At 40.3% G+C, this 25,710-nt stretch overlaps 1 protein-coding gene across 1 annotated transcript in view; it reads right to left on the reverse strand.

Moving 5' to 3' along the window:
- NALCN (sodium leak channel, non-selective) overlaps positions 1-25,710 on the reverse strand; it is a 237,819-nt gene that overhangs the window by 180,649 nt on the left and 31,460 nt on the right. The window contains exons 6-7 of the mRNA XM_062624700.1: positions 24,856-24,984; positions 4,372-4,526 (exon numbers count right to left, since the gene is read on the reverse strand). Coding sequence (XP_062480684.1) covers positions 4,372-4,526; positions 24,856-24,984 — 284 coding nt within the window. The remainder of the gene's footprint in view (positions 1-4,371; positions 4,527-24,855; positions 24,985-25,710) is intronic.

The following is a 25,710-nucleotide window of genomic DNA, read 5'->3' on the forward strand; positions in this document are numbered from 1 at the left end:
TCCAACGGAGTCTGATCTTGGTCTGGTTCTATCTATTTTTTCACTCTTGACTGGGCTGGTAGAAAACAAATGATACCCACCAAATTTCAATAAAAGTAAGCTAAGAGGCACTGAAAATATTCAGAAGGAAAGATTTAAAATTCCAGAAGATCTTTGCAAATAGAAGAAACAGTCTGGGAGAAAAGGTAAAGGCCTACATTTTAAAAGAAAGAATCAAGTAAACAAAAATTAGGAAATCGCGATGGCAGCTCTTTTAAAAGGAAACAAGGGCTGTAACAAATCAGAAAAACATATGAATCACCCACAACATGCTGTTCTGAGAATGGAAAACATCTCACTGGAATGTAGAAAGTGTAATAGAGCTTAAAAAACACATAAAGTAATGGTTCTACTGGGGAATTCTGTAAGTGCTGCACTTTAACAAAGAGGTGTATCAGCTAGGGAGAGTCTAGGGAAGGACAATAAGAATAATTTAAGATAAAAAATGTCAGCCCTATAATGAAAGAAATTGCAAAAGAGAAAGATTCATGTTATACTTTAGGAAAATCTTCCTAGGGTACAGACAATGAAGCAGTGCAATAGATTGCCTGAAAAGACTGTGAAGTCTGCCTTGCATTGTTAGAGGATGTCTTAGATTATCTTGACAAGCCACATTTATCAGTAGTCTGTAACTGTGTTCTTCCTTAAACAATACAAACATACTTGCATAGAAACAGACAGAACAGAAAACCAGAACACCTCAAAACTAAAAATAGAAAAAATAGGAAATAAGTATACTGCCAAGTACTAAAATTTACACTACCATCTTTCCAATTTTCATCCCTTTAAAGCCAATGACATATATAAAAGTGGGAGCAGGATATCGCCAAAATTAATAGATTTTTCCAAATATGAAACCTCTTACTTGGCATACCCCTTATAGTATAAAAATCTCTATTAACTTTTATCTGATTGGGACAGCTTGGTCTTTACCCAGTAATAAAATTGTAAAAACATCCAACAAACTTTTTCTTTAAAGAGAAGAAAAATAACAGAAACATTCATAGCTTGTACTTATGTACTGCAAATTAAGTGGTACTAACTATGCAGTAGCTGCCAAACTGTTGGTGCTCTTGTGATTTTTCTAATGACAGATTTCAGGAACCAACAGTACAGGCTGCATCATAGTGCCGGCAAGTGAAATATCAATGAATGTATACAACAAAATAGTATAATTACACAGAAAACACCTACTGCATTACTTACCTGTTAACTGCACACAAAGGTGCATCACAAAACTGGGATTTATAAAATAAACTTGCTAGTTATAACCCTGTTTATAGCATTCACCATTTGAGTAAGCTAATTTAATATTTTGTGGTAAAGTGCTATGTCTTAGCAACTTTATTAACCAGCTTTCAATTTATATTCTAAACTTCTAAGTACAGTACCAGGAGGTGCTATACCCTGGTTATCTATTTCTATACAAAAACTGTGTATCAGCTCAATGTCCGTCTGGAGACCAGTAACGAGTGGTGTCCCTCAGGGATCGGTGTTGGGACCGGTCTTGTTCAACATCTTTGTCGCTGACATGGACAGTGGGATTGAGTGCGCCCTCAGCAAGTTTGCCGATGACACCAAGCTGTGTGGTTCGGTTGATACCCTGGAGGGAAGGAATGCCGTCCAGAGGGACCTTGACACACTTGTGAGGTGGGCTGATGCCAACCTCATGAGGTTTAAGCATGCCAAGTGCAAGGTCCTGCACCTGGGTCAGGGCAGTCCCAGGCACAGCTACAGGTTGGGCAGAGAAGAGATTCAGAGCAGCCCTGCGGAGAAGGGCTTGGGGGTGCTCGTAGATGAGAAAGTGAACATGAGCCGGCTTCAGTGTGCGCTCACAGCCCAGAAAGCCAACCGTATCCTGGGCTGCATCAAAAGGAGTGTGACCAGCAGGTTGAAGGAGGTGATTCTGCCCCTCTACTCTGCTCTTGTGAGACCTCACCTGGAGTATTGTGTGCAGTTCTGGTGTCCTCAACATAAAAAGGACATGGAACTGTTGGAACAAGTCCAGAGAAGGGCCATGGGGATGATCAGGGGTCTGGAGCACCTCCCGTAGGAAGACAGACTGAGAAAGTTGGGGCTGTTCAGGCTGGAGAAGAGAAGGCTGCGTGGAGACCTCATAGCAGCCTTCCAGTATCTGAAGGGGGCCTATAGGGATGCTGGGGAGGGACTCTTCATTAGGGACTGCAGTGATAGGACAAGGGGTAACGGGTTCAAACTTAAAGAGGGGAAGTTTAGATTGGATATAAGGAAGAGGTTCTTTACTGTACATTTGGTGAGGCACTGGAATGGGTTTCCCAAGGAAGTTGTGAATGCTCCATCCCTGGCAGTGTTCAAGGCCAGGTTGGACAGAGCCTTGGGTGACACGGTTTAGTGTGAGGTGTCCCTGCCCACGGCAGGGGGGTTGGAACTAGATGATCTTAAGGTCCTTTTCAACCCTAACTCTTCTATGATTCTATGATTCTCAGTCTCCTAAGTCTACTAGAAATCTGATGTTTAAAATGCCACACTCAGAATGAGATATTGGTAAAATGTAGGACTGCAACTCAGGAGACCACAGCTTGAGCCCTGTTTTTTCCACCAGGTTTGCAGGCACTCTTGGATAAACTATTTCACCTGTCTTTGCCAACTTGCTCGTATCATTAAAAACATACTGGCCTCCTTTATTATGCATTCTGATCAACATTCACATCATCTACCCACTTAAACTGCTCTAAAGCATTGCCTCTACTTTTCCCTGGTGACCAGGTAGGCTGCTAGAATAACAGCCTTCAATGCCACAAATAATTTTACGTGTCAAGATAAAAAGGGTGATTTCAATCTGAGGCATAATTTTTCTGGTGATACATCTATCCCACACTACCCTGCTAAACCATCTCGAACTAGAGAACAGGACCGTGGAGGTTTTTAGCTTACAGTCTGAACTTAGCTCTTGTTCACCTGGGCACGGCAGCATGCCACTAACTTAGGAATCTGAGAGTTTTCTCAGAGATCAGACAGCGTTATCCTTTGAGATATACTGAAGAAAAAATTATATAAAAGATAGGTACTATCAGTAGTGCTATTCAGCTAGCAGTACTTGTAAAACTGATATGCTTCTGACTCCCAGAAGAAACAAAATGGAGTTTGGCTGAAATCGGGTTTTTCTCCCTTCTTTCTCAGAAGAAAATAGAAAGGACACAAATGACTGGTTTTGTTCAAAAAGTATCTGGTATCAACAGAGCACTTGTCTTAAGAGGACTCTGAGACTGTTTCTTCTAACTCTTAAGGCTCATTGTTTATATTCAGCAGCCTGGGAACCAACTGAAGTGATTTCAGCTGCAAAGGCTTTTGATATTCAAAACATCTTTTTGGGTTGCAGTCATTCAGTCATCAAACGCTTTTATTACCTTCAAGTTCAGCTGGAGCCAGGATAACCATCTAGAGCTCAAGCCAGAAAAAGTGGAAAAAGAAAAGCTTACTATAGAGTCAGAGACCTGCATCAGAAAGACTATGGCCTGCAGCCATGCTTTGCCACTTGAAGGGACTTCCCTACCTGTGCTGAAACAAAAATTTATAGCTGCAGGCCCCTGTTGGACTTTCATCTGTTAAATGTGAGATATAACCACAATGTTCTGACAGGGTAACTTCACATTTTCCCTTTGGATACTGGTCTTGCCACGGCTGCTCCTGCCATTTTTCCTGAACTACTGTTCTACACTTGCTTCCCCATGGTGATGGCATGACACACTGCAGCAAGCAGAGAATGTAATCTCCTGTGACTTTGAACTGTCTTTTATAAAGAAAAAAAACATGCACCTGTATTGCAAAATCTTTCTGACTCCAAGTCATTTTTCTGGGTGATGTTCTGAATTACACAATTTTGATGAAGATGGCCACAGATACACATAACCTCATTTTCTCCACCCGACCCCCTGGCTTATCTTTAGTACCAAGATGATTATCAAAGTAATTCTGGGTGGGGTTTTTTTTTGCATAGGAATTACGACTAAAATTAGACAACTAGGATGAATTATATACTCTAAAATGAATCATAAATAAATCACAGAAATTAGTCATCACATTTGTTGGTGATAATCAATGCCTGACTCTTCTTAAATAAAAGACATTTTTTTAAAGTTATTTAAATCCTGGAATCCCAAGCAATGTAAAAATAGATGATAACTCTATCATTCCAAAGCAAATAGCAGAGATTCTTTTTCTGGCATGTGCTCTATCTGAGCAGAAGACTGATTGCACTCAATATCTTTTCAGCACAGACATGAGCTATATGTCCTATTTATTCATAAACATTTTTTAATGGATACTGAAATGGATTTTATCAGTAGGACAGACCTATCTCATTAAAGCCACTGTAGCCCAGCTCTTGCCTGCTTAGTCCCAGATCTTCGAGGTCCATGCATTTAAATCCAGGTGGGCACTGGTAACCTTCTTCTAGCTCTCTTGAACAGTGGGTATCTGGGATAGCTAAATTATTCCAGGTAACATTTCTGTGAAAAATACAAAATTAAGGTGTTACATAAATTTAGCCTATAGCAAAACTAAATACTTGAAAGCAAAAGGACTAAAGTGAAAAGTACAAAAGTACAGTAATTTGCTATTTAATGTTCTTTGGTATATGTTATTTTCATTAATTAAGCACTTACTGTAAAGGGCAAGCTAATTCCCTTCTAAGATTTCAGACTTATGTAATAACAGTACAAATACTAACAGCAGAAGTTTCATACTAATGCCTAGAACCCCATAAAAGATTGAGACTCTCCAAGACAGAGGAGTTAGCGTTCAGCTGCTCCAACTGCTTTTTAATGCAATTTGGACACTTACTGCTTCAGGCTCCTTTGCAGATCCTAACAGGGTGTTCAACTGCAGTCAATACTGTGTCTTAAGACTTTCACAGACACTACCTGAGCTAGTTTTGACATTATTTGAAAGGATCACTGCAGATGACCCATCAGCCACCTGAGTATGTATTCATCTTATATCATGGTCAGGCCAGGTTTCCACCACAGATGAACAGTTACAGTCACAGGCAAGAGGTCAAAATCACTACATGTTTAGTGCAATTAGCATCTAGGTATTACTGTGACTGAAACAGATCTGATTCACCTTTTGGTCAGTCCAGTCATGATTTGGTAGAACACGTGAAAAAATCTGAACAGGTTTGAACTGGTTCAAACTGATTTATGTTGGTAAACATAACACTGAAAAATAGGAAGATCATGAGATGAGGGGCAGCACCACAATACAGTGGCCATGTTTTACTATTGCCAGAGACTGAGTATCACTTGTCTTGCAGCTCCTCTTGCACCTGGAGCTGAGCTGCCAGATGCTCTGTCATGCTGCACCACAATGGGAATTCAGCATTAAGAGACATAGAAACTAAAAGGAGAGGGAGGACAAGTCTGTAGTGTGTAGTCTGTAGAGTAGGACAAGTCTTCATGTGGCATGCACACATGAAGCTGGGTATCCAAGTACTCCCAAATTTCAGTAAGAAGCTCAGGCAGTTGATGCTGTATTTACACCACCAAATTAATAATTGCAATACATAGTCCTTGCCAAGACCAAACACTTGTAGCGCCATTTCCCATGAAGTAGTTTAATTAAAAGGTAATGTTTCTATGGACATTAAGAGGAACCATTCTGTGATTATCAAACTGTCCCCCTCCATCCTGAGCAGGCACCTGTTAAAGTCTACAAAACAACACAGCACAGTATTACAGCACAGACATGACGATTCATGTTACTTGTGCTATGAATCAGCTGGTTAAACCACACTAGAAAGGTTTCAGTATGACACAGCTCCAACTCTGCTGAAATGGCACACAACTAAGCAACATCCGTTTTTCTCCTTGCTCGTATTCTCTCATCCAGCAAATTAAAATCCTGATTTTTGTTCAGTCCTAGGGCAATTTCAAATCAGACTTGAAAAGCTAATCATGGTGAGTTCTGATCTGAGAAAAAAACAGTCAGTAGCATCTTCCATTCATGTTCAGGTTGATTCTGACTTCCTGGTCACAGCACAGACTTTTGATACAGAAAAACTCGAATTGCTGAAAGTTACAAAGAAAATCTTGTAGCACTCACCCCATTATCCTGAGGCTTCTGACCAGTGCCTTAAAATCATTTTAATTAATCTTGCTTGTCCACAGAAAAGGTGAAACTTTTCACTCTGCCCTTTAGTAAAATTAGTATCTTATTGTTCTTTGGCAAGTCCTTTTAATCTAACTCACAGATATATTTTGACAAGTAAATTGGGTGAGCAGAAGCTTTAATTATTTTTCTTGCTTTATGCGCTGCATGTGATAGCAATAGATTAGTCTAAATCTGTCAGTGTGAAACGAAAGCTTCCCACAAATTTTTCCTAGGCAATTATAAATGCAGAGAAATAACTGCAGTTGCACCCATTCTGTAGTCATTTCTTCATGACACCTGAGAGGTATGCATATCTGCATGGATGCATATATCCACACAGACACATACGGTTCCAGCTGAAGTTTTAAAGGAACACTGTGCATAAATGGGAAGACAGATATACAAGCGTATGTGTACTCTTTTCACCCTTTTGCAAATATGGTCAGCATATCACTCAAGGATGTAAAAATTCATCTGTACACACTAATTCCTTTATACAGGACTATGTTAATTCATACCCAGTTGTATGCTTTAAGTATGTTAGATTTATGATACTCTCATCTAAAAGCCATTATAATATGTAGGATTATTATAAGACAACATTTTAGAAATATTTTCAGAAACAAAAATGAATTCATTGGCTCAAGCAGATACAGAACCTGGGCTCCTGATAGCTAATGAATTTTACATTATGGTTTCCATTAGAAAATCCCTCAGATCCAAGAGGGTAGCAGCATGAGAGCATATTATTAAAAGTATTGCTGGCTCAATCACTACAATGCAATGCACTCATTTTAAGTGTTTTACTTAAACCCAGGTTATTTTTATATCACATCACACCTCCTTCTGAAGAAGAAAAGCCATGCACAGAGTATGAGTTAGGCTAAAAAATGAAAAATCTTTGCTTACAGTAATTGTACCTATACAGATATAGGCCTTTTTTTTGACCAGTGTCACTAGGCAATTTGTGTTCTGCCTCAGACAGTAAATTAGCATAGAATAGTCTACACGGACAAAACAATATTAGACATATAGTCTAGAAGTGGCTAGAACACCACAAGATGTTTTCAATATAAGATGATTTAAACTGGTTTATTACTTCATAGGCTATACTCAACATGAACTAAATACTAAGATGCTGATTCAGCACATAACTAGTTTTCAGCATCTCAGAAAGTTTGATTAGACAACGTGCTTAAATATCTTGCTGAACAGGGTGCCTTGATGAAGTTATGAATTCTTGCAACACGACCAAAGGAATAATTCATCCCAACAGACCAAATGAATATTTCTATGCAGAGTATTCAAAGTGTATGTAGTACAACATCTACACAACAGCTGCACTGAGAAATTAGTTCTGTACAGGAACGCAAAGGATGGAAACGGAGATAATCGGCTCCACATCTCGTGTTAAGAATCCTTCAATCAGGTTGCTGCAAAAGTCACAGGAGTGCTACTCTGATGTGTTTTTAACTGCCTGAAGAACATTCTGACTACATACATACATATGTACAGCACAAAAAGAACCTGAATCAATGTGTCCTGGCAGTACATGTCCCTGTTTTCCATGGCACCTGCAGTGAAACTTGGTCTTTCAACTACTGTGTGCTCATGCAAGCACAACCTCTCTTTGAGCACAATCTCTTCATCAGGCTGTTCTTCAAAGACAGGTTTTGACAGCCTAAAAGAAAAATTACCCAAGGCAGTTCCTAACTTCCTATTTTCTGGTAGCCTGACCTTCTCTACTTAAAATAGAAATGGAGAAAAAAATGGGATTTTTTTATTCTGGTTTCTATTAATTTTATAAACTATCACCAGAAACCCATTCAAAATTACCAATCTACTCATGCAGTTTCCAGGTCCAGAAAATTACAGAAAAAATTAAGAAGGATATTTATTCATAAGTTATTATAAAAACCATTCCAAATGGTCAAACAGGTAAAAGAAGTTGATAACTACAAATGAATTAGCTGGAACTAAAGGATTTGCTATATTAGCTGAAAGGAACCCTGTGTCTGCCTCTGCACCAAAACCAGGCACTGCACAGCTGCTGACTAAAGAACTACTGTGTTAGTAAAAATACCATAGCAGACATAAAAAATGGCTGGCAGATCACAAAACAAGTAGCAACTGTACAGCTTCCAAATGGGGAGCAATGCATTAACTGGGATCTCAGAGGAATTGGCACTGGGTTCCGTTCATTAGTGACATAGGGGACTGTGTGAACCCCACTTCATCAAAATCACACAAAGCATATGTTGAAGGATCACAAAAACCTTTGGGAATAGAGAAAGATTATGTAGCTCAGAAGAGCTTAAAGGTTACTCTCAGTAACTGTGATTTAATGTCAAATAATGAATTCAGAAAGTGATAGAACCTAAATGCAAAATGGACAATGTTGCATAGAAAGTACTAATATAGGCTGGGATCAGGGGATGAGAGAGAGATTCCTTTTTAAGATATCAAGAATTTATAGCTTCCTCTTCTGCTGCATGAATTTAGATGTCTAACTCTGAGCACGCAGTTTTGAAAAAAAAAGTCCATTACTACACATTTTTCTAATAGATGCTTCTGTTTTGCCATACTGGCAGAACACAAGGCAAAAGCACCAAGCCAGTGAGAATATAGCAATAAACCTAAAATACCAGGAAGAGAGCACAGCACTCTATGCTTCAGAAAAAAGCTCCCACAGCTCAAATTCAATTGATTTAAATATTATTTAATGAAGTAATACTATTGTTCTACATTGCCTTTAGATCAGTTACCTCATGAGTATTATTAATATTGCTCTCTCATATTATACAGGTGAATGACATCTAATTAATTTGTCGTTATTGTGAAAACCAGTTCTGTGAAACACCTTCGTACCATTCTAGATAATTATTACAGCCTATTAAAATTTTTAAAAGATTTAAATTCTATATCAGTATTTGATGAAATGACACAAGCTGGATTCATAGTGGGAAAATAAGGTCAGCTGTGTCATAAGCATCCTGATTTTAACAATGTTTTTGGAGTTCTCTTTGAAACACAAAAATATAAAGGCAAGATATGTATAGACTGGCAGATAAATGACAATGGAACTTCTCAGGTCACAATCAGCTATAGAAATTCTGGGGTAATTTCTAGAGTAGCCAATACTAACCTTTTTCTTGCTGACTTCTCACTACTACATTTAATCATATAAAAGAGAATTTCACATCAAATGCAGAATAAGCTCTGTTTACCCATAAACACTGCATTTTAGATTTAAAGCTCCCTCCTGTTACTGAGTCCATGCAAATACCCAAGTTTTTAACTCAATTTGATTTTCATCACACAGATTGCTAGTACCATTTTGGATGCCTATGGGTATCCCTCTTAACTTTTGGATCCTGATCTAGGAGGTCCCAGGTCTCTGTAGGTCCTGTGGCACACGTGAGACCCCTGTGTCATACTAGAGTATCTTGGACACATTAGGTATTTCAACTAACACTAACTGCATCAGGCCCTTCAAATTAAAAAAAAAAAACAACCGTTTCCTATGATCAATAAGCAAAGTCATCAGCCTTAATTTGCTTTCCCCCTATACCACTATCCAGTTCTAGAGCACAGAACCTTGTTTTCCAATCAAGAGACTATCCTTAAGGAAGACAATTTACAAAAATTAAAAAATAAATAAATAAAGATACCCCTAGCAAATCCATAATTAATGGTTGTAATTTTATATGAATAACAACCAGGAAAGGTTCCTTTGACAACATTATACCAGTAACATTGTACAGAAAGGAAGTTTTAATTAACTTTTCTATTTAGAATATGTCCTCTTAAAAGTTCAGATAGCTCATACCAACTACTATACAGCTGCTGCTATCACTGGGAAGGTAAAAATATTTCTTTCATATTCCAAGAAATGCTTTTTTTCAGAGACTCTGGGAATTCAAAAGACAAGAAGCCTAGATGGAAAATGTTTGCTTTTTATCTGGCTTTATGTAAAAAAAAAAAAAAAAAGTAGAAGGCTTGATGTTTATTTGTTGCTTGATGACCGTGAGACCAATCTAAATTCCCAGGCAAACTTCATTTCACTTGTCCTTTTAAAAGTGTCTTTTATTTCCAAATCCTTATCTTAATTCTTACTGTGCCAACCCAATCCAGTCTATTTGCTGCAGTGGGAATTTCTGAACATTCAACTGCTATTAACTGATGGTTCCTAGACGACTTCCTTACACTACCACACTTTTTACAGAAATCTAACAATAACAGCTGCTCCTGACAATTGTTGGAATAATAATAGTCTGGAATAATAATAATAATATTTATATTATTTATATTATTTATATTAATATCTGGAATAATAATAATATTTATAAGAACTTTGTGTCATGAAGTTTTCTAATGATCATTTACATAATTATTATCACATTATGACCTCAGCCTAACAAGGAAAATATTAATGTATAAATCAGTGATACTGATATTTCTAAAATTTGCAGTACTAGTTTCTCTTTATATTGGGCATAGGGTTTTTTTCAAAGTGTACTTGCTGTCAGCTAACTTTCCTGTCACTGAAGTCAGACACATATATAACCATTAACTTCAGTAAAAGGGAGTCATACTATAATGGAGTTCCACTGATAGATCTTCTAGCTTGTGCAGAAAGAGAAGGCAATTTAGGCCAATGTTGCTGCCAGAGTAATTACAAGTTTTAGATAATCCAATAACAGTATCATCTGAAATCATTGGTGACAAAGAAATTTTCAGGGAGTACTTATCTGACTTAAGGATTACAGATACGTCTAGGCACAATTCTTCCTCTTATATTTTAAAATCTTAGTATTCCAAAGGGTTATTTTTAAAGGTCTAAAAAAATCATGTACAGAACCAGCTTCCTGATTTTAATCTGGGAACAAAATCTGGTTTATCTTTTAAACTGTAAGTGTAAAAAATCATCCATATTTAATGTTTCTCATAATTATATCTGCAATTCTAACTATATAAAGATTTCAAACCTTTCTGGTAACAGATTGTCTCTGATATCCACTTATTATTTTTATCACATTAGAAAATAAGATAGGGCATACTTAAAGGATTCACGACTTTAGGATGACTACAAACACAAAGCTTAAGCTTTGGCAACGTTACATATTTTACATTGTAACTTGGCAAACACAGATATCACTACTCAAGAATTAGTAACTGAGAAGAATATCAGACATCATCTGCCAGGGATAATTATATTCAAATCAACAGACCCAAATAACTGAGAGCATCTCTCATCCCTCCCATTAATTTTAAACAAATCTTGAAATAGCAGGGAAATTCCAGAAGCATCCTATTGTGCCATTAGTTTTATAGAACAAGCAGCACAACTGGTTATCCTTACATCAACCAAGACAAAAGTGAGCTGATACAAAGTCTAACTGATAAAGAGTAAAGAATATAAATGACAGGCAGTATAGATTTAGAAAAAATAATTCTCATCATTCTAACATGAATTTGATAAGGTTACAGACTTTTCCAATAAAATTGCCTTGCTTAGACTTTATAAAGCAATTCATTCAATAATGAATAACTGATAAAAAAGTTGGCACTATGTAATATCAATAAAGCACATGCTAAATGGGCTGGAAACTGATTAACTGACATGTCAGAAAGATACTTGCCAGTGAAATGATGATCATGATCTACCATAATCAATGAAGGAGAAACAGGTATAATAAAATTAAGAATATGGATAGAAACAAGTAACAGTGAGGACAGGGCAGTCTGACAAGTTATCAGGATCATTTGGTTACCTGGATACGATAAATGTGCTTTGATACAGCCAAATGTAAAATTATAGAGGTAGAATCACTGAAAGCAAACATTATGGCCCATGGAATAAAAGGGATAAAAAAGTATGGAAATACTGTATTATAGAATATAGATGCTATGTGAGAGTTTGAGATAAGCAGGTATGATAGGGCACCCTCTCCTATCTGTTCCAACAACCTCATGGCAAGAAAGAGACAGTGCTTTCCCAGAACGTACAAGCAGAACAATAATGAATTAATGTCCCTCTCTGTATGACGCTCATACAAATTATGATTAACACTGCATACAGGTTTTTTTATTTTTTTTATATTTGAAAAATTTAGGAAATCACACAAAACCATGAAAATGAGAACACTGAAGAACATGCTTTTCACTAAGAGATGTAAAGAGCTAAATAATCTTAATTTATTAAAAAGCATATTGAAAGATGCCTCAGTTGTTGTAAGTGGATTCACAGAGAGGAAATACTGGGAATCAAGGTGCTGCGTAATCTAGCATAAAAAGAGCATAACAAAAATAGAAAGCTAACAGTTGAAGCCAGACAAATTAAGATGACAAATTATGAAGATATTTTTTAACAGTGAAACAGTTTTTGGCATAAATAAAAAGTTCCCTTGCTTATAAATTATTCTGCCAACTAACAAAGAATAGACCTATCTACAAGAAACACTGGAGGTCAGACGCAAGCTATAAGGTTTCATAGAGGTGACACAAAACGAAGTCTGCCTATATGATCTGTTTCTTCAGGGAGGACCTTATCACTCTCTACAACTGCCTGACAGGAGGATGGAACCCTGAGGTGGCTGGGCTCTGCTCCCAAGGAACAAGGGATAGGACAAGAGGAAACAGCCTCAAGCTGCACAAGAGGTTTAGATGGAGATGAGGAACAACTCCTTCCCCAAAGGGTGCTCAGGCAGCAGAACAGACTGCCCAGGGCAGTGCTGGAGTCACCGTCCCTGGAAGCGTTCAAACACAAGGCCCTCAGTGACATGGTTTAGTGGTGGTCTTGGCAGTGCTGGGGAATGATTGGACTTGATGATCTTAAAGGTCTGTTCCAAACCAAGTGATTCTATGATTCTATGACTCTAAATTCAACATACAGATACTGTAATGCCTTAGTACTGCTAGTATATTTTCTTTCAGTGTATTTGCCCCAAGGTACAGAGATTTTTATATATTACTATTCAGTTCAGATCTTTTATTTATTATACATTCAATTTCAGGTTTCAGTATCAGATTTTCTAACAGTTTTCACAGTCCTCCAGTAGAATCATAGAAGAGTTAGGGATGAAAAGGACCTTAAGATCATCTAGTTCCAACCCCCCTGCCATGGGCAGGGACACCTCACACTAAACTATGTCACCAAAGGCTCTGTCCAACCTGGGCTTGAGCACCGACAGGGATGGAGCATTCGCAGCTTCCTTGGGAAACCCATTCCAGTGCCTCACCACCCTAACAGGAAAGAATTTCTTCCGTATATCCAATCTAAACTCCCCCTGTTTAAGTTTGAACCCGTTACCCCTTGTCCTATCACTACAGTCCCTAATGAACAGTCCATACCCAGCGTCCCCATAGGCCCCCTTCAGATACTGGAAGGCTGCTATGAGGTCTCCACTCAGCCTTCTCTTCTCCAGCCTGAACAGCCCCAACTTTCTCAGCCTGTCTTCATACAGGAGGTGCTCCAGTCCCCTGATCATCCTCGTGGCCCTCCTCTGGACTTGTTCCAACAGTTCATGTCCTTTTTATGTTGAGGACACCAGGACTGCACACAATACTCCAAGTGAGGTCTCACAAGAGCAGAGTAGAGGGGCAGGATCACCTCCTTCGACCTGCTGGTCACGCTCCTTTTGATGCAGCCCAGGACATGGTTGGCTTTCTGGCCTGCAAGTGCACACTGCTGGCTCATGTTCACTTTCTCATCTACCAACACCCTCAAGTCCTTCTCCGCAGGGCTGCTCTGAATCTCTTCTCTGCCCAACCTGTAGCTGCGCCTGGGATTGCTCCAACCCAGGTGCAGGACCTTGACCTGCAATCACTGACCACAACTCTTTTCATGCAGCCAGTTCTTTATCCATGGAGTGCTCCACCTATCAAATTGATGCCTCCCGAATTTAGAGACAAGGATGTCAGGCGGGACAGTGTCAAACGCTTTGCACAAGGCCACATAGATGACATCAACTGCTATACCCCTGTCCATCAGTTCCATAGCCCCACCATAGAAGGCCACCAAATTGGTCAGGCAGGCTGTTTGTGAAGTGAAGCCATGCTGGCTGTCACCAAGCACCTTGTTGTTTTTCATGTGCCTTAGCAGGCCTTCCAGGAGAATCTGCTCCAAGATTTTGCCAGGCACAGAGGTGAGACTGACAGGTCTGTAGTTCCCTGGGTCATCCATTTTCCCCTTCTTGAAAATGGGGGTTATATTTCCCATTTTCCAGTCGTCGGGAACTTCACCTGACTGCCATGATTTCTCAAATATGATGGCCAGTGGCTTCACAACTTCATTCACCAGCTCCTTCAGGACCCGCGGATGGATCTCATCAGGACCCATGGACTTGTGCACGTTCAGATTTTTAAGATGGTCTCGAGCCAGTTCCTCTCCTACAGTGGGCGCCAGGTCTTCATTCTCAGTCCCCGCATCTGCCTTCCAAGACTTGGGTGGTTTGGTCAGAGCCTTTGGCAGTGAAGACTGAGGCAAAGAAGTCATTCAGAACCTCAGCCTTCTCCAAATCCTGTGTAGCCAGTTCTCCTGACAGCTTCCAGAGAAGGCCCATGTTGTCCCTAGTCTGTCTTTTATTTTCAATGTACCTATAGAATCCCTTCCTGTTATCTTTCACATCCCTAGCCAAGTTTAATTCCAGCTGGGCCTTAGCTTTCCTAACCTGGTCCCTAGATTCCCAGACAACATCCCTGTACTCTTCAGAGGCCACCTGGCCTTCCTTTCACCTTTTACAAGCCTCTTTTTTCCTTCTAATTTTCCTCAGCAGCTCCTTATCCATCCAAGGAGGTCTCCTGGCCCTCCTGCTGCACTTCCTTCTAGTTGGGATGCAACACTCCTGAGCTTGTAGTAGGTGACTCTTTAATATCAACCAACAGTCTTGGGCCCCCCTGCCCTCTAGGGCTATTTCCCATGACACCTTACTAAGCAGGTTCCTGAAGAGGCCAAAGTCTGCTCTCTTGAAGTCCAGGGCAGTGAGCTTGCTGCACACTCTTCTCACTGTCCTGAGAATCTAGAATTCAACCATCTCATGCTCACCGTAACCAAGGCTGCCCTAGTGTCACGTTTCCAACCAGCCCTTCCCTGTTGGTGAGCACGAGGTCAAGCATGGCACCTCTCCTTGTCAGCTCCGCTATTACTTGCAGAAGGAAGCTGTCTTCCACACAATCGAGGAACCTCCTGGATTGCTTGTGCCAGGCCGTACCGTCCTTCCAACAGATGTCAGGGTGGTTGAAGTCACCCATGAGAACAAGGGCCTGCAAGCATGAGGCTGTTCTTATCTGTCTGTAGAGTGCTTCATCCAGAGTCCTCTTGGTCAGGTGGTCTGTAACAGATCCCCACAGTAATGTCCCCCACAACTGTTCTCCCTTTAACCCTGACCGACAAACTCTCTGTGGACTGCTCACCTGTCCCCAGACACAGTTCCATACTCTCCAGCCTATCCCTAACATAAAGGGCAACTCCCCTCCCCGCCTGCCAGGCCTGTCTTTCCTAAAGAGCCTGTAACTTTCCATTCCAGCACTCCAGTCATAGGAGCCATTCCACCATGTTTCTGCAATGCCTATTATATCATACCTCCATAGATGTGCACACATCCCTAATTCCTCTTGTTTGTTGCCCATACTATGGGCATTTGTATAGAGGCATCTGAGCTGAGCTCCAAATGAAGGTGGCTCATTGGCTGGAGCGGCTGGAATATCTCTACCTTGCTCCAAGCATTTATTATAGGTGCTGGCAACTGACTGGGTGTGTTGGGATGGAATGATGCCCCCCTCCCACAACACTTCTAGTTTAAAGTATCCTTTGACCAGTCTGGCAAGCCTCCTACCAAAACTGCTCTTCCCTTTCATTGGATGAGCTCCACCAGCCTCCACTAGACCTGGCCTACTAAACTGAGTCCCATGTTCTAGATACCCAAACCCCTGACTATGGCACCACCGTTCTAACCATTTATTAACCTGGCCAATCCTCCTAGCCTTTCTAAGGTCCTCCCCTGTATCCTGGAGAATTGTTGAGAAGACTGAGCCCCGGAGCCCCTAACCACCTCTCCCAGGGCTCTGCAGTCCTTTATGCTCTCCGGGCTACTGCTATCTATATCACTAGCACCCACATGGATCACTAGAAGTGGGTAATACTCCGTGGGACTTACTAGAGCAGGCAGCTTCTCTGCAACATCCCTGATCCAAGACCCTGGCAGGCAACACACCTCCCTTGAGACTGGGTCAGGCCGACAAGTGGGTGCCTCAGTGCCTTTCAAAGTAGAGTCCCCTACCACTATGACCTGCTGCTTTTTCCTGCCAGCACCAGTAGAGATCTTCTTTACCAGTGCACCAGCTGGTTGTTCATGGTGCAAGTGTGTTTCCTCATCAGCCCCTGCAGGACAGCAAAGCAGTTCTGCGTGGGGAAAACAGATTGAGGAGAAAGCCCCTTGCTTTTAATGTCCTATTCCTCCTATGTTATTTTTTTTTTTGTTGTTGTTACTATTTCCTAGCTTCCTTGTGTTAGCGGCCTCCTTCTTCCCTCCATGAGCTACAGGGGGACGCTTGAGGCCCCTGCACAGTTTGGGCCAGGAGCAAGCAGTCCTGCTTCTTCTCATCTTCCCTGACGTCTTGCAGCCTATTGACAGCGTTCCGCAGCTCAGCCACCTGCTGCAGGAGGGCCTCCACCAGGGAGCACCGAGTGCAGCCCTGCCCATTGTGCACCCTCCCCTCACCAGACCAGTGCAGGCACTCTCTACACCCCGAGCTCTGCACTGCAGCCTCCCCTCTCATCGGCTCTGTCTGGGTGCCTACGCTGCCACCGCCGGCGCAGCCAGAGCAGAGCTCCCAGAGCGGGCCCTGGTTACGAGGCGAGTGCTCACCATCCCGCCCGCCTGCCCGCGCGAACCGCCCCGCTGTGCTAAATCGCTCGCGCTCCCCGGGCAGGTTTTTACCCAGTCAGGGCTGGTGCCGCTGCTCCTGGCTCCGCCCCGTGTGAGTCAGCTGCTCGCTCTCGTCAGCTGAGCTGCCGGCTCCCGGGCAGGTCCTGTCGAGGACTTGAGGCTCCCGCGGTGGCTCTTGCCGCTCTGAGTTAAGGCTCCTGGACGCTGAGCTGTCCCCTGCTCCGGTGTCCTCTCTTGAGCTACTCACTCAGTATCTAAGCTTGAGTCTTTGGGGACAGAACTTGGAGATTCTTACTTTTTTGGTCAATTTTTCAAGAAGAAAACTGTTTACATGTTTATTAATTGGGAAAAGCTCTGGTCTTGCTCCCTGTCTCCTCCCACCCACATTCAGTAAAAAAGCGTGATTAAATCAGACTGCCTGTTACATGAGGCAGTAAAACTAGGTGAAGCTTGAGTTTGATTGTAGCTTTTTTCACTTCATACGTGACCTAAGTTAGGGTCTACAAAATGCGCCTTTGATGTTCCGTCTCCTCCACTGACCTTATCTCCCACTTCAGGACAACATTCAAAGACCCAGCATCTCTTAGCTGCACCGCTAGAAGGAGCTGCACAATAAAGGCTGCAACCCTGCTGTCCTGACTTATCTCCACCTCATTTTAGGCGATGAAGAGAGAAATAAATACATCTCCAGACGTTCAGAGGTCAATAGGTGCAGCCACACTCCAGAAGCACCTCTCTCGCTCTGCTAGCCAGAGAGGAAATTCAAGGCATTTAGGTTCTTCACAAAGGTGCTAACATCAAAACCAGATTACTCTGTTCTCATGGCAAATTGCTTATGCTATGAAAAGCCAATGCTGTCACTGTCCAGATGAGAACAGGATGGTTGCAGCCACCTAACAGTTTTAACAATCTATTGAATTGATCACTAGTTACTGGCATTAGAGGAAATTAAATTCAGATCATGCTGTCATTACCCTTCAGTGTAACAAAGCTACTGAAGTTAACCACAGAAAAACAAGTAAAAGAAGAAATCTTTCCTATGGACTATGCTGGAATGTACATCCGGCTGAATTCAAATAGCAACTGCATGCTATGTATGCCAATGCAAGGCTTGTTTCACAGGAATAAAAACAACATGAATTAATGGCATTCACACAACGGAGGCTGTCACTGTAAGTGCTTATACATAGGAAATAAACAGGAAGAGTTAAAACCAAATCAAGCTAGCTTGCACAGATCTGCATTTCACCAACGTGTATCAAATTGGACTTATTTACAAGTTCAAGTGATCTCATTCTGATAGTTACTATTACATTCCAATAAAGTATTTCCTTAGAGATTTTAAAAGAAAGAGTGAAAAACGCCTCCATTCCCTTTTAAATTGCAAGGACATGAACAGAAGTATATAAACCAACCTAAGCTGAAAACTGTACCAATTTTGATTTTGAAGTATGTTCATGATAACTTCAAAAAACACAAAAGTTTGCATACCAGACTTAGCTGGATTAAATATAGAAAAGTACCTTCTGAGTATCTGTCTAGTGAGTATAGGGAAAACACAAGGTACCTAAACTGCACTGTAGGATCTGAAAAGCATAAGACTGAAGTTCAGCTGGGAATCACTTCCATCAAAGCACACAAGCACTTCTGGACCCACAACAGCAGAGTTAGCTACAACTAGCCAGGAAAGTTATCCTGGTTCTCTCTTTGACTCACTGCACCATGCAGTTTAATCTCAAAAAACTTTCTGCTTAGGAACAAGACAGGGTAATCGTTGGCATCATAAAAGAATAATGCCCTAAATCTAATCTCAAAGCAAAACAAATTCCTTCCTAAAGCTTGTGTTGCAAGGTGCAAGGCCATACACAGGATGCCTTCATCAAATGCACTTACACTAGTCATTAATGTAACAACTGAAGTGGCAGCAGACGTGACTCAGCACAGCAAAAGAAAGGGGCTTCTGTCACTGAGCATCTAAGAAAAACTTTTCAGCATCATCCAGCTAGCTCCAAAAACAAACTACTTAGCACTTGACGACTGGCTTTTGACCAGCCAGTTCCATCTGCTGAAAGCTCTCACTTTACCTAGAAGAAAGCAGCTTGATCAGAGCATGTCTTCAATTTGTCAGGATCATTTTCATTCTAACCATGCCTTCTAAAATGTCTGCACTCCCTCCCAACTTCATGTCTGCCTCAGTCTAATAAGTATAATTCTATCTGCCATCATCCAGGATGTTAATGAAACCTCCAAATAGCACAAAGACAGATTTATGTGGATCCCTGCGCCTTCTGTTCTGATGAGCCATTAATATCAATTCACTGAGCATGTTTTCCAAGTAGTTTTGCACCTATTTGATGATTATTTTCACCTTAACAATGTATCTCCTGCCAGCTTAGAAAAATGTCCGTGAGACTGTTACAAAGGCTTCCTAAAATATACACAACATCCACTCTTCTGTCTAATTCAGATCACTGTTACCCTGCCATAAGCAATTATATTGGTTTGACATGGTTTATTCTTGACAAATCCATATTAGCTGCTACTCATTTCCTTGCTGTCTTCCAGCTTCTTACAACTTTGTGTTTATTCACTACAGAATTCTTTCTTGGATAGAAGTTAAGCTTATCAGTAGCTTAGCCATAACCCCTGCTGGATTTTTTTTTGTTGTTTGTTTGTTTTTTTGTTTTTCTTTGTCTCTTACTCCTTCCTTCTCATTAAACTTCTGCTGTTTTCCTGCCTTCCAGCTCCTCACCCAGCTTCCACAAGTTCTTGGAAATAATAACATAGTTGAGATCATAGCTTCAGTCTGCTCGCATGTATCTCAGGATGAATATTCTAGCATTTTCCAGACCTTTCTGAATTGCAGTAATCCAAAGAATTGAGACAGAAATCAAATTTAGACATCACATTCAGCTTCTATAGCAGTAAAAAACTGAAAACAGTCAGTCTGGTTTCCAAAACAACATGAGACAGATCACTCACAGAAAAAGAGCTGAAATATCTCAGAACTTCTTTCTTACTATTTCCCACAACTGCTTGCGTATCCAGAAGTGACTCTTCCTTGCAGTATTTCTAGGCTAAGAGAGGCATACTGCTTAGTGATAACTGCTAACTCCTAACCTGTGTTAATGTCAGGACATCCACAGCTTTCTCCATTAGTTGTCTGGCTTCCTCTTGCAATATAAAACCCAGAACTTTTCCAGCTTCCTTCTATTCCAGAAAGCAAACAGCAGTTGATCACCTATTTGGCAGATTCAGTGGAGGTCACTCTTCAATTCTGTTTATCCAGTGATGTTTGGTCTTTCCCCCAATTTTACAATATGCTGAAGGATGTCCTGACTCCTGTCATCCTGGCCTCCTGCAGGTTTCATGTGGAGAGTTCAATACTCAGCAGGCCTCAGTTCTGTACCATGGTAAAAATCCTGTGCATCAATATAAAACCTTCCCTACAGCAAAGAGGAGATGTGGTAGTTACATTATTCAAATTCTTGTATTTATAGCCAGACAATTTCACAATAATCCATAAAATCCACTCCAGCTTACTCGAAAGGACTTGTTAGCCAGAGGAAACAAATCCCATAAAGGCTGACAGTCTGAGAAGAAGTTCAACAAACTCTGATGTCTGCAATGTGACAAAGAATTGTGGTAAACCCGAATGACTCCAAATCTCAATAGAGCATGTGTTACTACTCAGCCACCAAAAGCTGAGGCTGCTGGGTTCCCATCACTCTATCCTTGACCTTCATTAAAAAGTCACCTTCTTGTTCGAGATGGAGCTGGACAAACAAAAACACTGGAAATCCTGTGTGAAATGGATCAACAGCCTAATTGCTCTGGATAACTATCTGTATAACAATTTGAGACAACATTAGCATTTCTGCTCAGAAATCACATGCCCTCTGTAAGTCAGGAGAGTCCTGAAGCCTGCTTCCCTTGGGCACCAGTACAGGTCACCTCAGCACCCGTTTGACCGGATCGCTTTAAGACTGATGCTGCTGGGGTCTAAACAACATCAGGCCTGGAAAAGTAAGATTTCTTCCATTTCTCTTCTCCTGGAGGAGTTTATGCTAGAAACATATCCCCATTAAGAGAGACTGTGAATAAATCCCAAAGGCAATATTAAAGCATGCTGATTTTTCAACCAGTATCAATAAATTAATGTGCCCTGTTAAAGAAGACATGTTACGTTGACTTTTCAAGCTTGGACTTTGATTTCTTCCTTTTCTCAGAAATCCAATTACTCATTCTTATTTTCCCACTGCTGATGTAAGACAGTATCTTGAATCCCTTTTGTTCTTTTTAATCATATTTATTTCTTCTATTAGATATTGTGGTGAACTTTCAGCTCCTGAGTCTTTGAAGCTGTTTTCTGACATTTTCATGGCCTATCCATAGACAGATGGAAAGATGACCAAGAACCTCTTAGATCTTTCTATTACTTGGTAATTATTTTTCTTATCTGTTTTCCTGGGCAGTTCCTACTTTAAACAAGAAACCTTGCAAAGAAGGATTTAAAATTGACTGCCATGGCGACAAGGCAGACAGGTCTACAAAAATATTTAGTCTACTGAGTGTTACAAAAAGGCCCTCAAAGAATTTCTTTGGGAGAAGAATCAGTACTACATTTTATGTTAGTTATGGCAGTTAGCCATATTAGCTTTCTTTGTTTTGATGAGGCTTCCTTTCCCTTAGCTTCAATGCAGACTGAGAATTACAAAAGGAAAATTTACTGTTGTGGAATAAATATAATCTAATCATGTGGTAAGAAAGTATTTTTGTGTAGACAAACATGTTATGGGAATAAAAATAAAGAAAATATTCAGTGGCTAGTGTGTGAAGATATATAAAATATCTTAACAGCCAGAGCAATGGTTTGGAAGTAATTTCTCTCTCCTATCCTTGTGGAAGTACCTTTTGTATACTGGAGGTGCCCAAGAGTAAATTATAGTAGATTCAGGAACACAAACTGTTTTCACTGTATTTGTTCAATTCTTTGAAATTAATCTGAGATACAACAAAACAGCCTTTGAAACTGCTTACAAGGTATGGACTTACCCAGGTAACTGGATTATAATACGCTACATTCCAACCACACTGTGTGTCTTTCAAGCAACTAAAGAAGATCCATACTAAGGAAATCCATGTGATATACCATTTATTGGCAGAAAAAAAAATACAGTGGTTGGAGAAATCATCAGAGGAAAACTGTGACAGCATAGTAGTAAAAAGTAATAATCCCAAAGGAATACTGAGTGAGAAAATGGTGTAGGAAGAAGACAGTCCTCATGAGGGAGAAAAAAAAAATCTGGCAAAGTAAAGAAAATTATAAGACAGATGGAAAGATTTATCATCAAACAACAACAAAAATACACAAAAACTTTTCAGCCTTTGGAAGGAAGTCAGATTTTGCTGATTTCATGGATAGAATGAAAAAGTCTGAACACAGTTATCTCACTTCAGTATTTCTGTTTGCCAGAGTTAACATTAGCAAATGACTGAGGAGGTTGAGATACAGGAGGTCAGGCAGCGTGGGTGTCAAGAAGGATGGAAAGATAAAAGAACTTGCAGCAGTCAAAGAGGCACTGAGTGTCTGCTGAGGCTGCCACATCCTTTCAAATAAAAGAAGAATAGAAAGATTTTAACATGCTGTCTTTTTGACAGAGACTTGCCTCCCGTATAATAATTAAATAATAATAACAATAATAATAATAATTCAGAAGGCAGTAGACTTAAAAAGAGTAATTTCCAGAATTTCTGAAATAGATGAAGTCTTGACCTCAATAATAAGATTTTAGCCTTGCTGGTTGCCATAGAATTCTGCATAATACCAGGCAAATCACCTACAGTTAATGTTCTTACAGGTGGCCACTAACTGCATGATTTTCATTTGCTAATCTTCAGTTGGGAGCCTGGGATCTGGTTTGCAGAAATAGTCAGTATTTACAGCTGTGGTTCATTAATGACTCTGAAGTTATTTAAGGCAAAGTACAGCCAACTTTGCCAGGAACAGAACTACCTGAGACAGACTGACTGACTCAACTTGCCCAGTCTTTCCTGAGTTGTTTTTTATTCCCCCTGTGTCTATGTGAAACTAAAATAACATCTATGCTATAAAGATTTTCTTAAAAAAGAGGAAAAATCATACCTCATTTCCAGTCTAGGTGAAGGTGAGCCCCGTATTTCCTATGGTATTGATTAAATAAGAAAATATCTAGAAGACAGGGTTTTTTTCATTTAACAAAATGCCATATAATACCTAGCATATTCTCAAATAATTTTGTAACCTTTTTTTGTATCTGGCACTTTAAATAACCTCATTTTGTATTTGATAGCTTATAGGCCCTAGTTTAGAAAAAATCTTTAACAAAGTTTTGCGATAATCAGACTTTATTCAGCACAGTAACAGATTAAGTGGTGTTCTGCTTTCTTGTAATGTCTATTTATTTTATCTTCTGACAAATTCAATAGGAATAAAAGGATTCAATTTTGACTAAAGCAAAGGCTACAACTTCCCTATCCAAAGAAACAGGGACAAAACGAAGAAATAGATGCAAAAGACTCTCACAATGCTTTATGGCTAAGCATAAAGTCAAGCCCTCAATTTAACGGGACATGTAAGCATATACTTATCTGTGATTTTATGAGCCATCCCAGTGACAAAAGGCTATACTGCATTTGGAGTTGATCTTGTGTTTAAATATGTGCTGAATCAAAAACCTGATATATCCCTGTACTCTGTAACCCTCTGCTCTCTTGAGACCTCACTTGGTCCCAATTTAAGAAGGCCATGGAACTTTTGGAGCAAGTCCAGAGGAGGGCCACAAGGATGATCAGGAAGCTGGAGCACCTTCCATATGAAGATAGGCTAAGGAAATTGGGGCTGTTTAGCCTGGAGAAGAGAATGCTACATGGAGACCTCATAGCAGCCTTCCAGTATCTGAAGGGACCTTACAAGGCTGCTGGAGAGGGACCCTTCATCAGGGATTACAGCGACAGAACAAGGGCTAATGGGTTCAGACAAACAGGGGAGATTTAGGTTGGATATAAGGAGGAAGTTCTTTACTCTGAGGGTGGTGAGGCACTGGAACAGGTTGCCCAAGGAAGTAGTGAATGCTCCATCCCTAGCAATGTTTAAGGCCAGGTTGGACTGAGTCTTGAGCAACACAATCTAGTGTGAGGCATCCTTGCCCATGGCAGGGAGGTTGGAACTAGATGATCTTAAGGTCCTTTCCAACCCAAACCATTCTGTGATTCTTTGATTCTATGTATATTCCATCACTGGTGTAAAACATTAATCAAGTATTTTCCAAAGACTGGGTAAAAAGGCTTTTTAAATCTGAGCATCAGGTCCCAGCAACCTCTTAATCCAGAAAAGGAATGAGATTCTAGGGATAGTTCTTCCCTATACTTTAGGTCTGCTGCCACACCCAGACTTCCTGGGAAAAGACGGGAGGATACAAGGAAAGTTGATGCATCCTCAGTGTCCTGAATCAGCCACAAGTGGCAATACTCCTCTTAAAGCCTCCTCTGCTCTCCTGCTTTCTCCCCCCGAACACACACATACACAGTCACTCACTCCCTAACTCAGACTGCAGCCAAATGCCACAATTCATAATCTCTCTGTTGCAGTCAAAAATTGTACTTTTTGTAATTCCTAATATTTTTGTTTCCCCAGTTTATCTAGGGCATTTTTGTGAACTAATCTTAATCTATTAACCCCATTTTACACCCATTGACTACAGTTATACATACGCAATGAAAGAACAGCCCCTTGTCATGCCTGTACAGGCTAACTCACCCTGGCTGTGTGTCATCAGTCACACAATGGTACGTAAAAGTTCCAAACATCTGCACTCCCAGGATCCCATACAGGAGGAGAAAGAACAGAAGGAAAATTGAAACACTCCAGATTTGCTCTCCAGAACGCCTGGAAAAAAAGATAAATATGACACTGAATGCACGGGCAACATGAAGCCTCCTCTGAAAAGCTCCAAAATACACAATATGATCACACAAAGTAATATTTCATCCTGCAGAAAACTTGTCCTTAAACCTGACCTCTAACTCAGTGCAGAGATTGAATGGGGAGCCATGATTTCTTTTAAACCCGTAAGTTAGGGTAACTAAATCAGCTGTAAACCAAAAGGGTGGAAGAAAAAAAATAAATAAATAGAAGTCATAAAAAAAATAAATAAATAAAAGTCATAAAGTCTAGCTTTTGTAAAATAATATCTAATGACTTCTACAGACAAAACGTGATGATGAAGTTAAGCTGATACAAAATACAGACCAAAGAACTTTCACATTACCACTACATGGCTTCTGCTATTACATGCTGTACCAAATATATTTAGGTGTATTTGCTTGCATGTAAGCGTCTCTGTACATATACCAATAAATTTACACTCGTAACTCTAATGGTTGGGGCACATGCTCGTGTACTTTATTTACCCTACTAGGAGCGTCCACCTTGATTACTAAGTGTCCATATTAATGGAACAGAATTTATTCCCATTGGCTGAAAAGTGCTGGCTACAGTTATTAGCAACAAGCTTTAGGATTTCTTTAAATATTTGATCTTTTTCTAGGAAACTTGATGATTCCTTAGAGTAACAGCAGAATTTTTTGGCCAGAACGAAAACTCAGGAAGAAA

Source organism: Pezoporus occidentalis, unplaced genomic scaffold, assembly GCF_034315485.1.
Source record: "Pezoporus occidentalis ecotype Australia unplaced genomic scaffold, CSIRO_AGI_Poc_V1 ctg27, whole genome shotgun sequence".
Classification (NCBI taxonomy): Eukaryota; Metazoa; Chordata; class Aves; order Psittaciformes; family Psittacidae; genus Pezoporus; species Pezoporus occidentalis.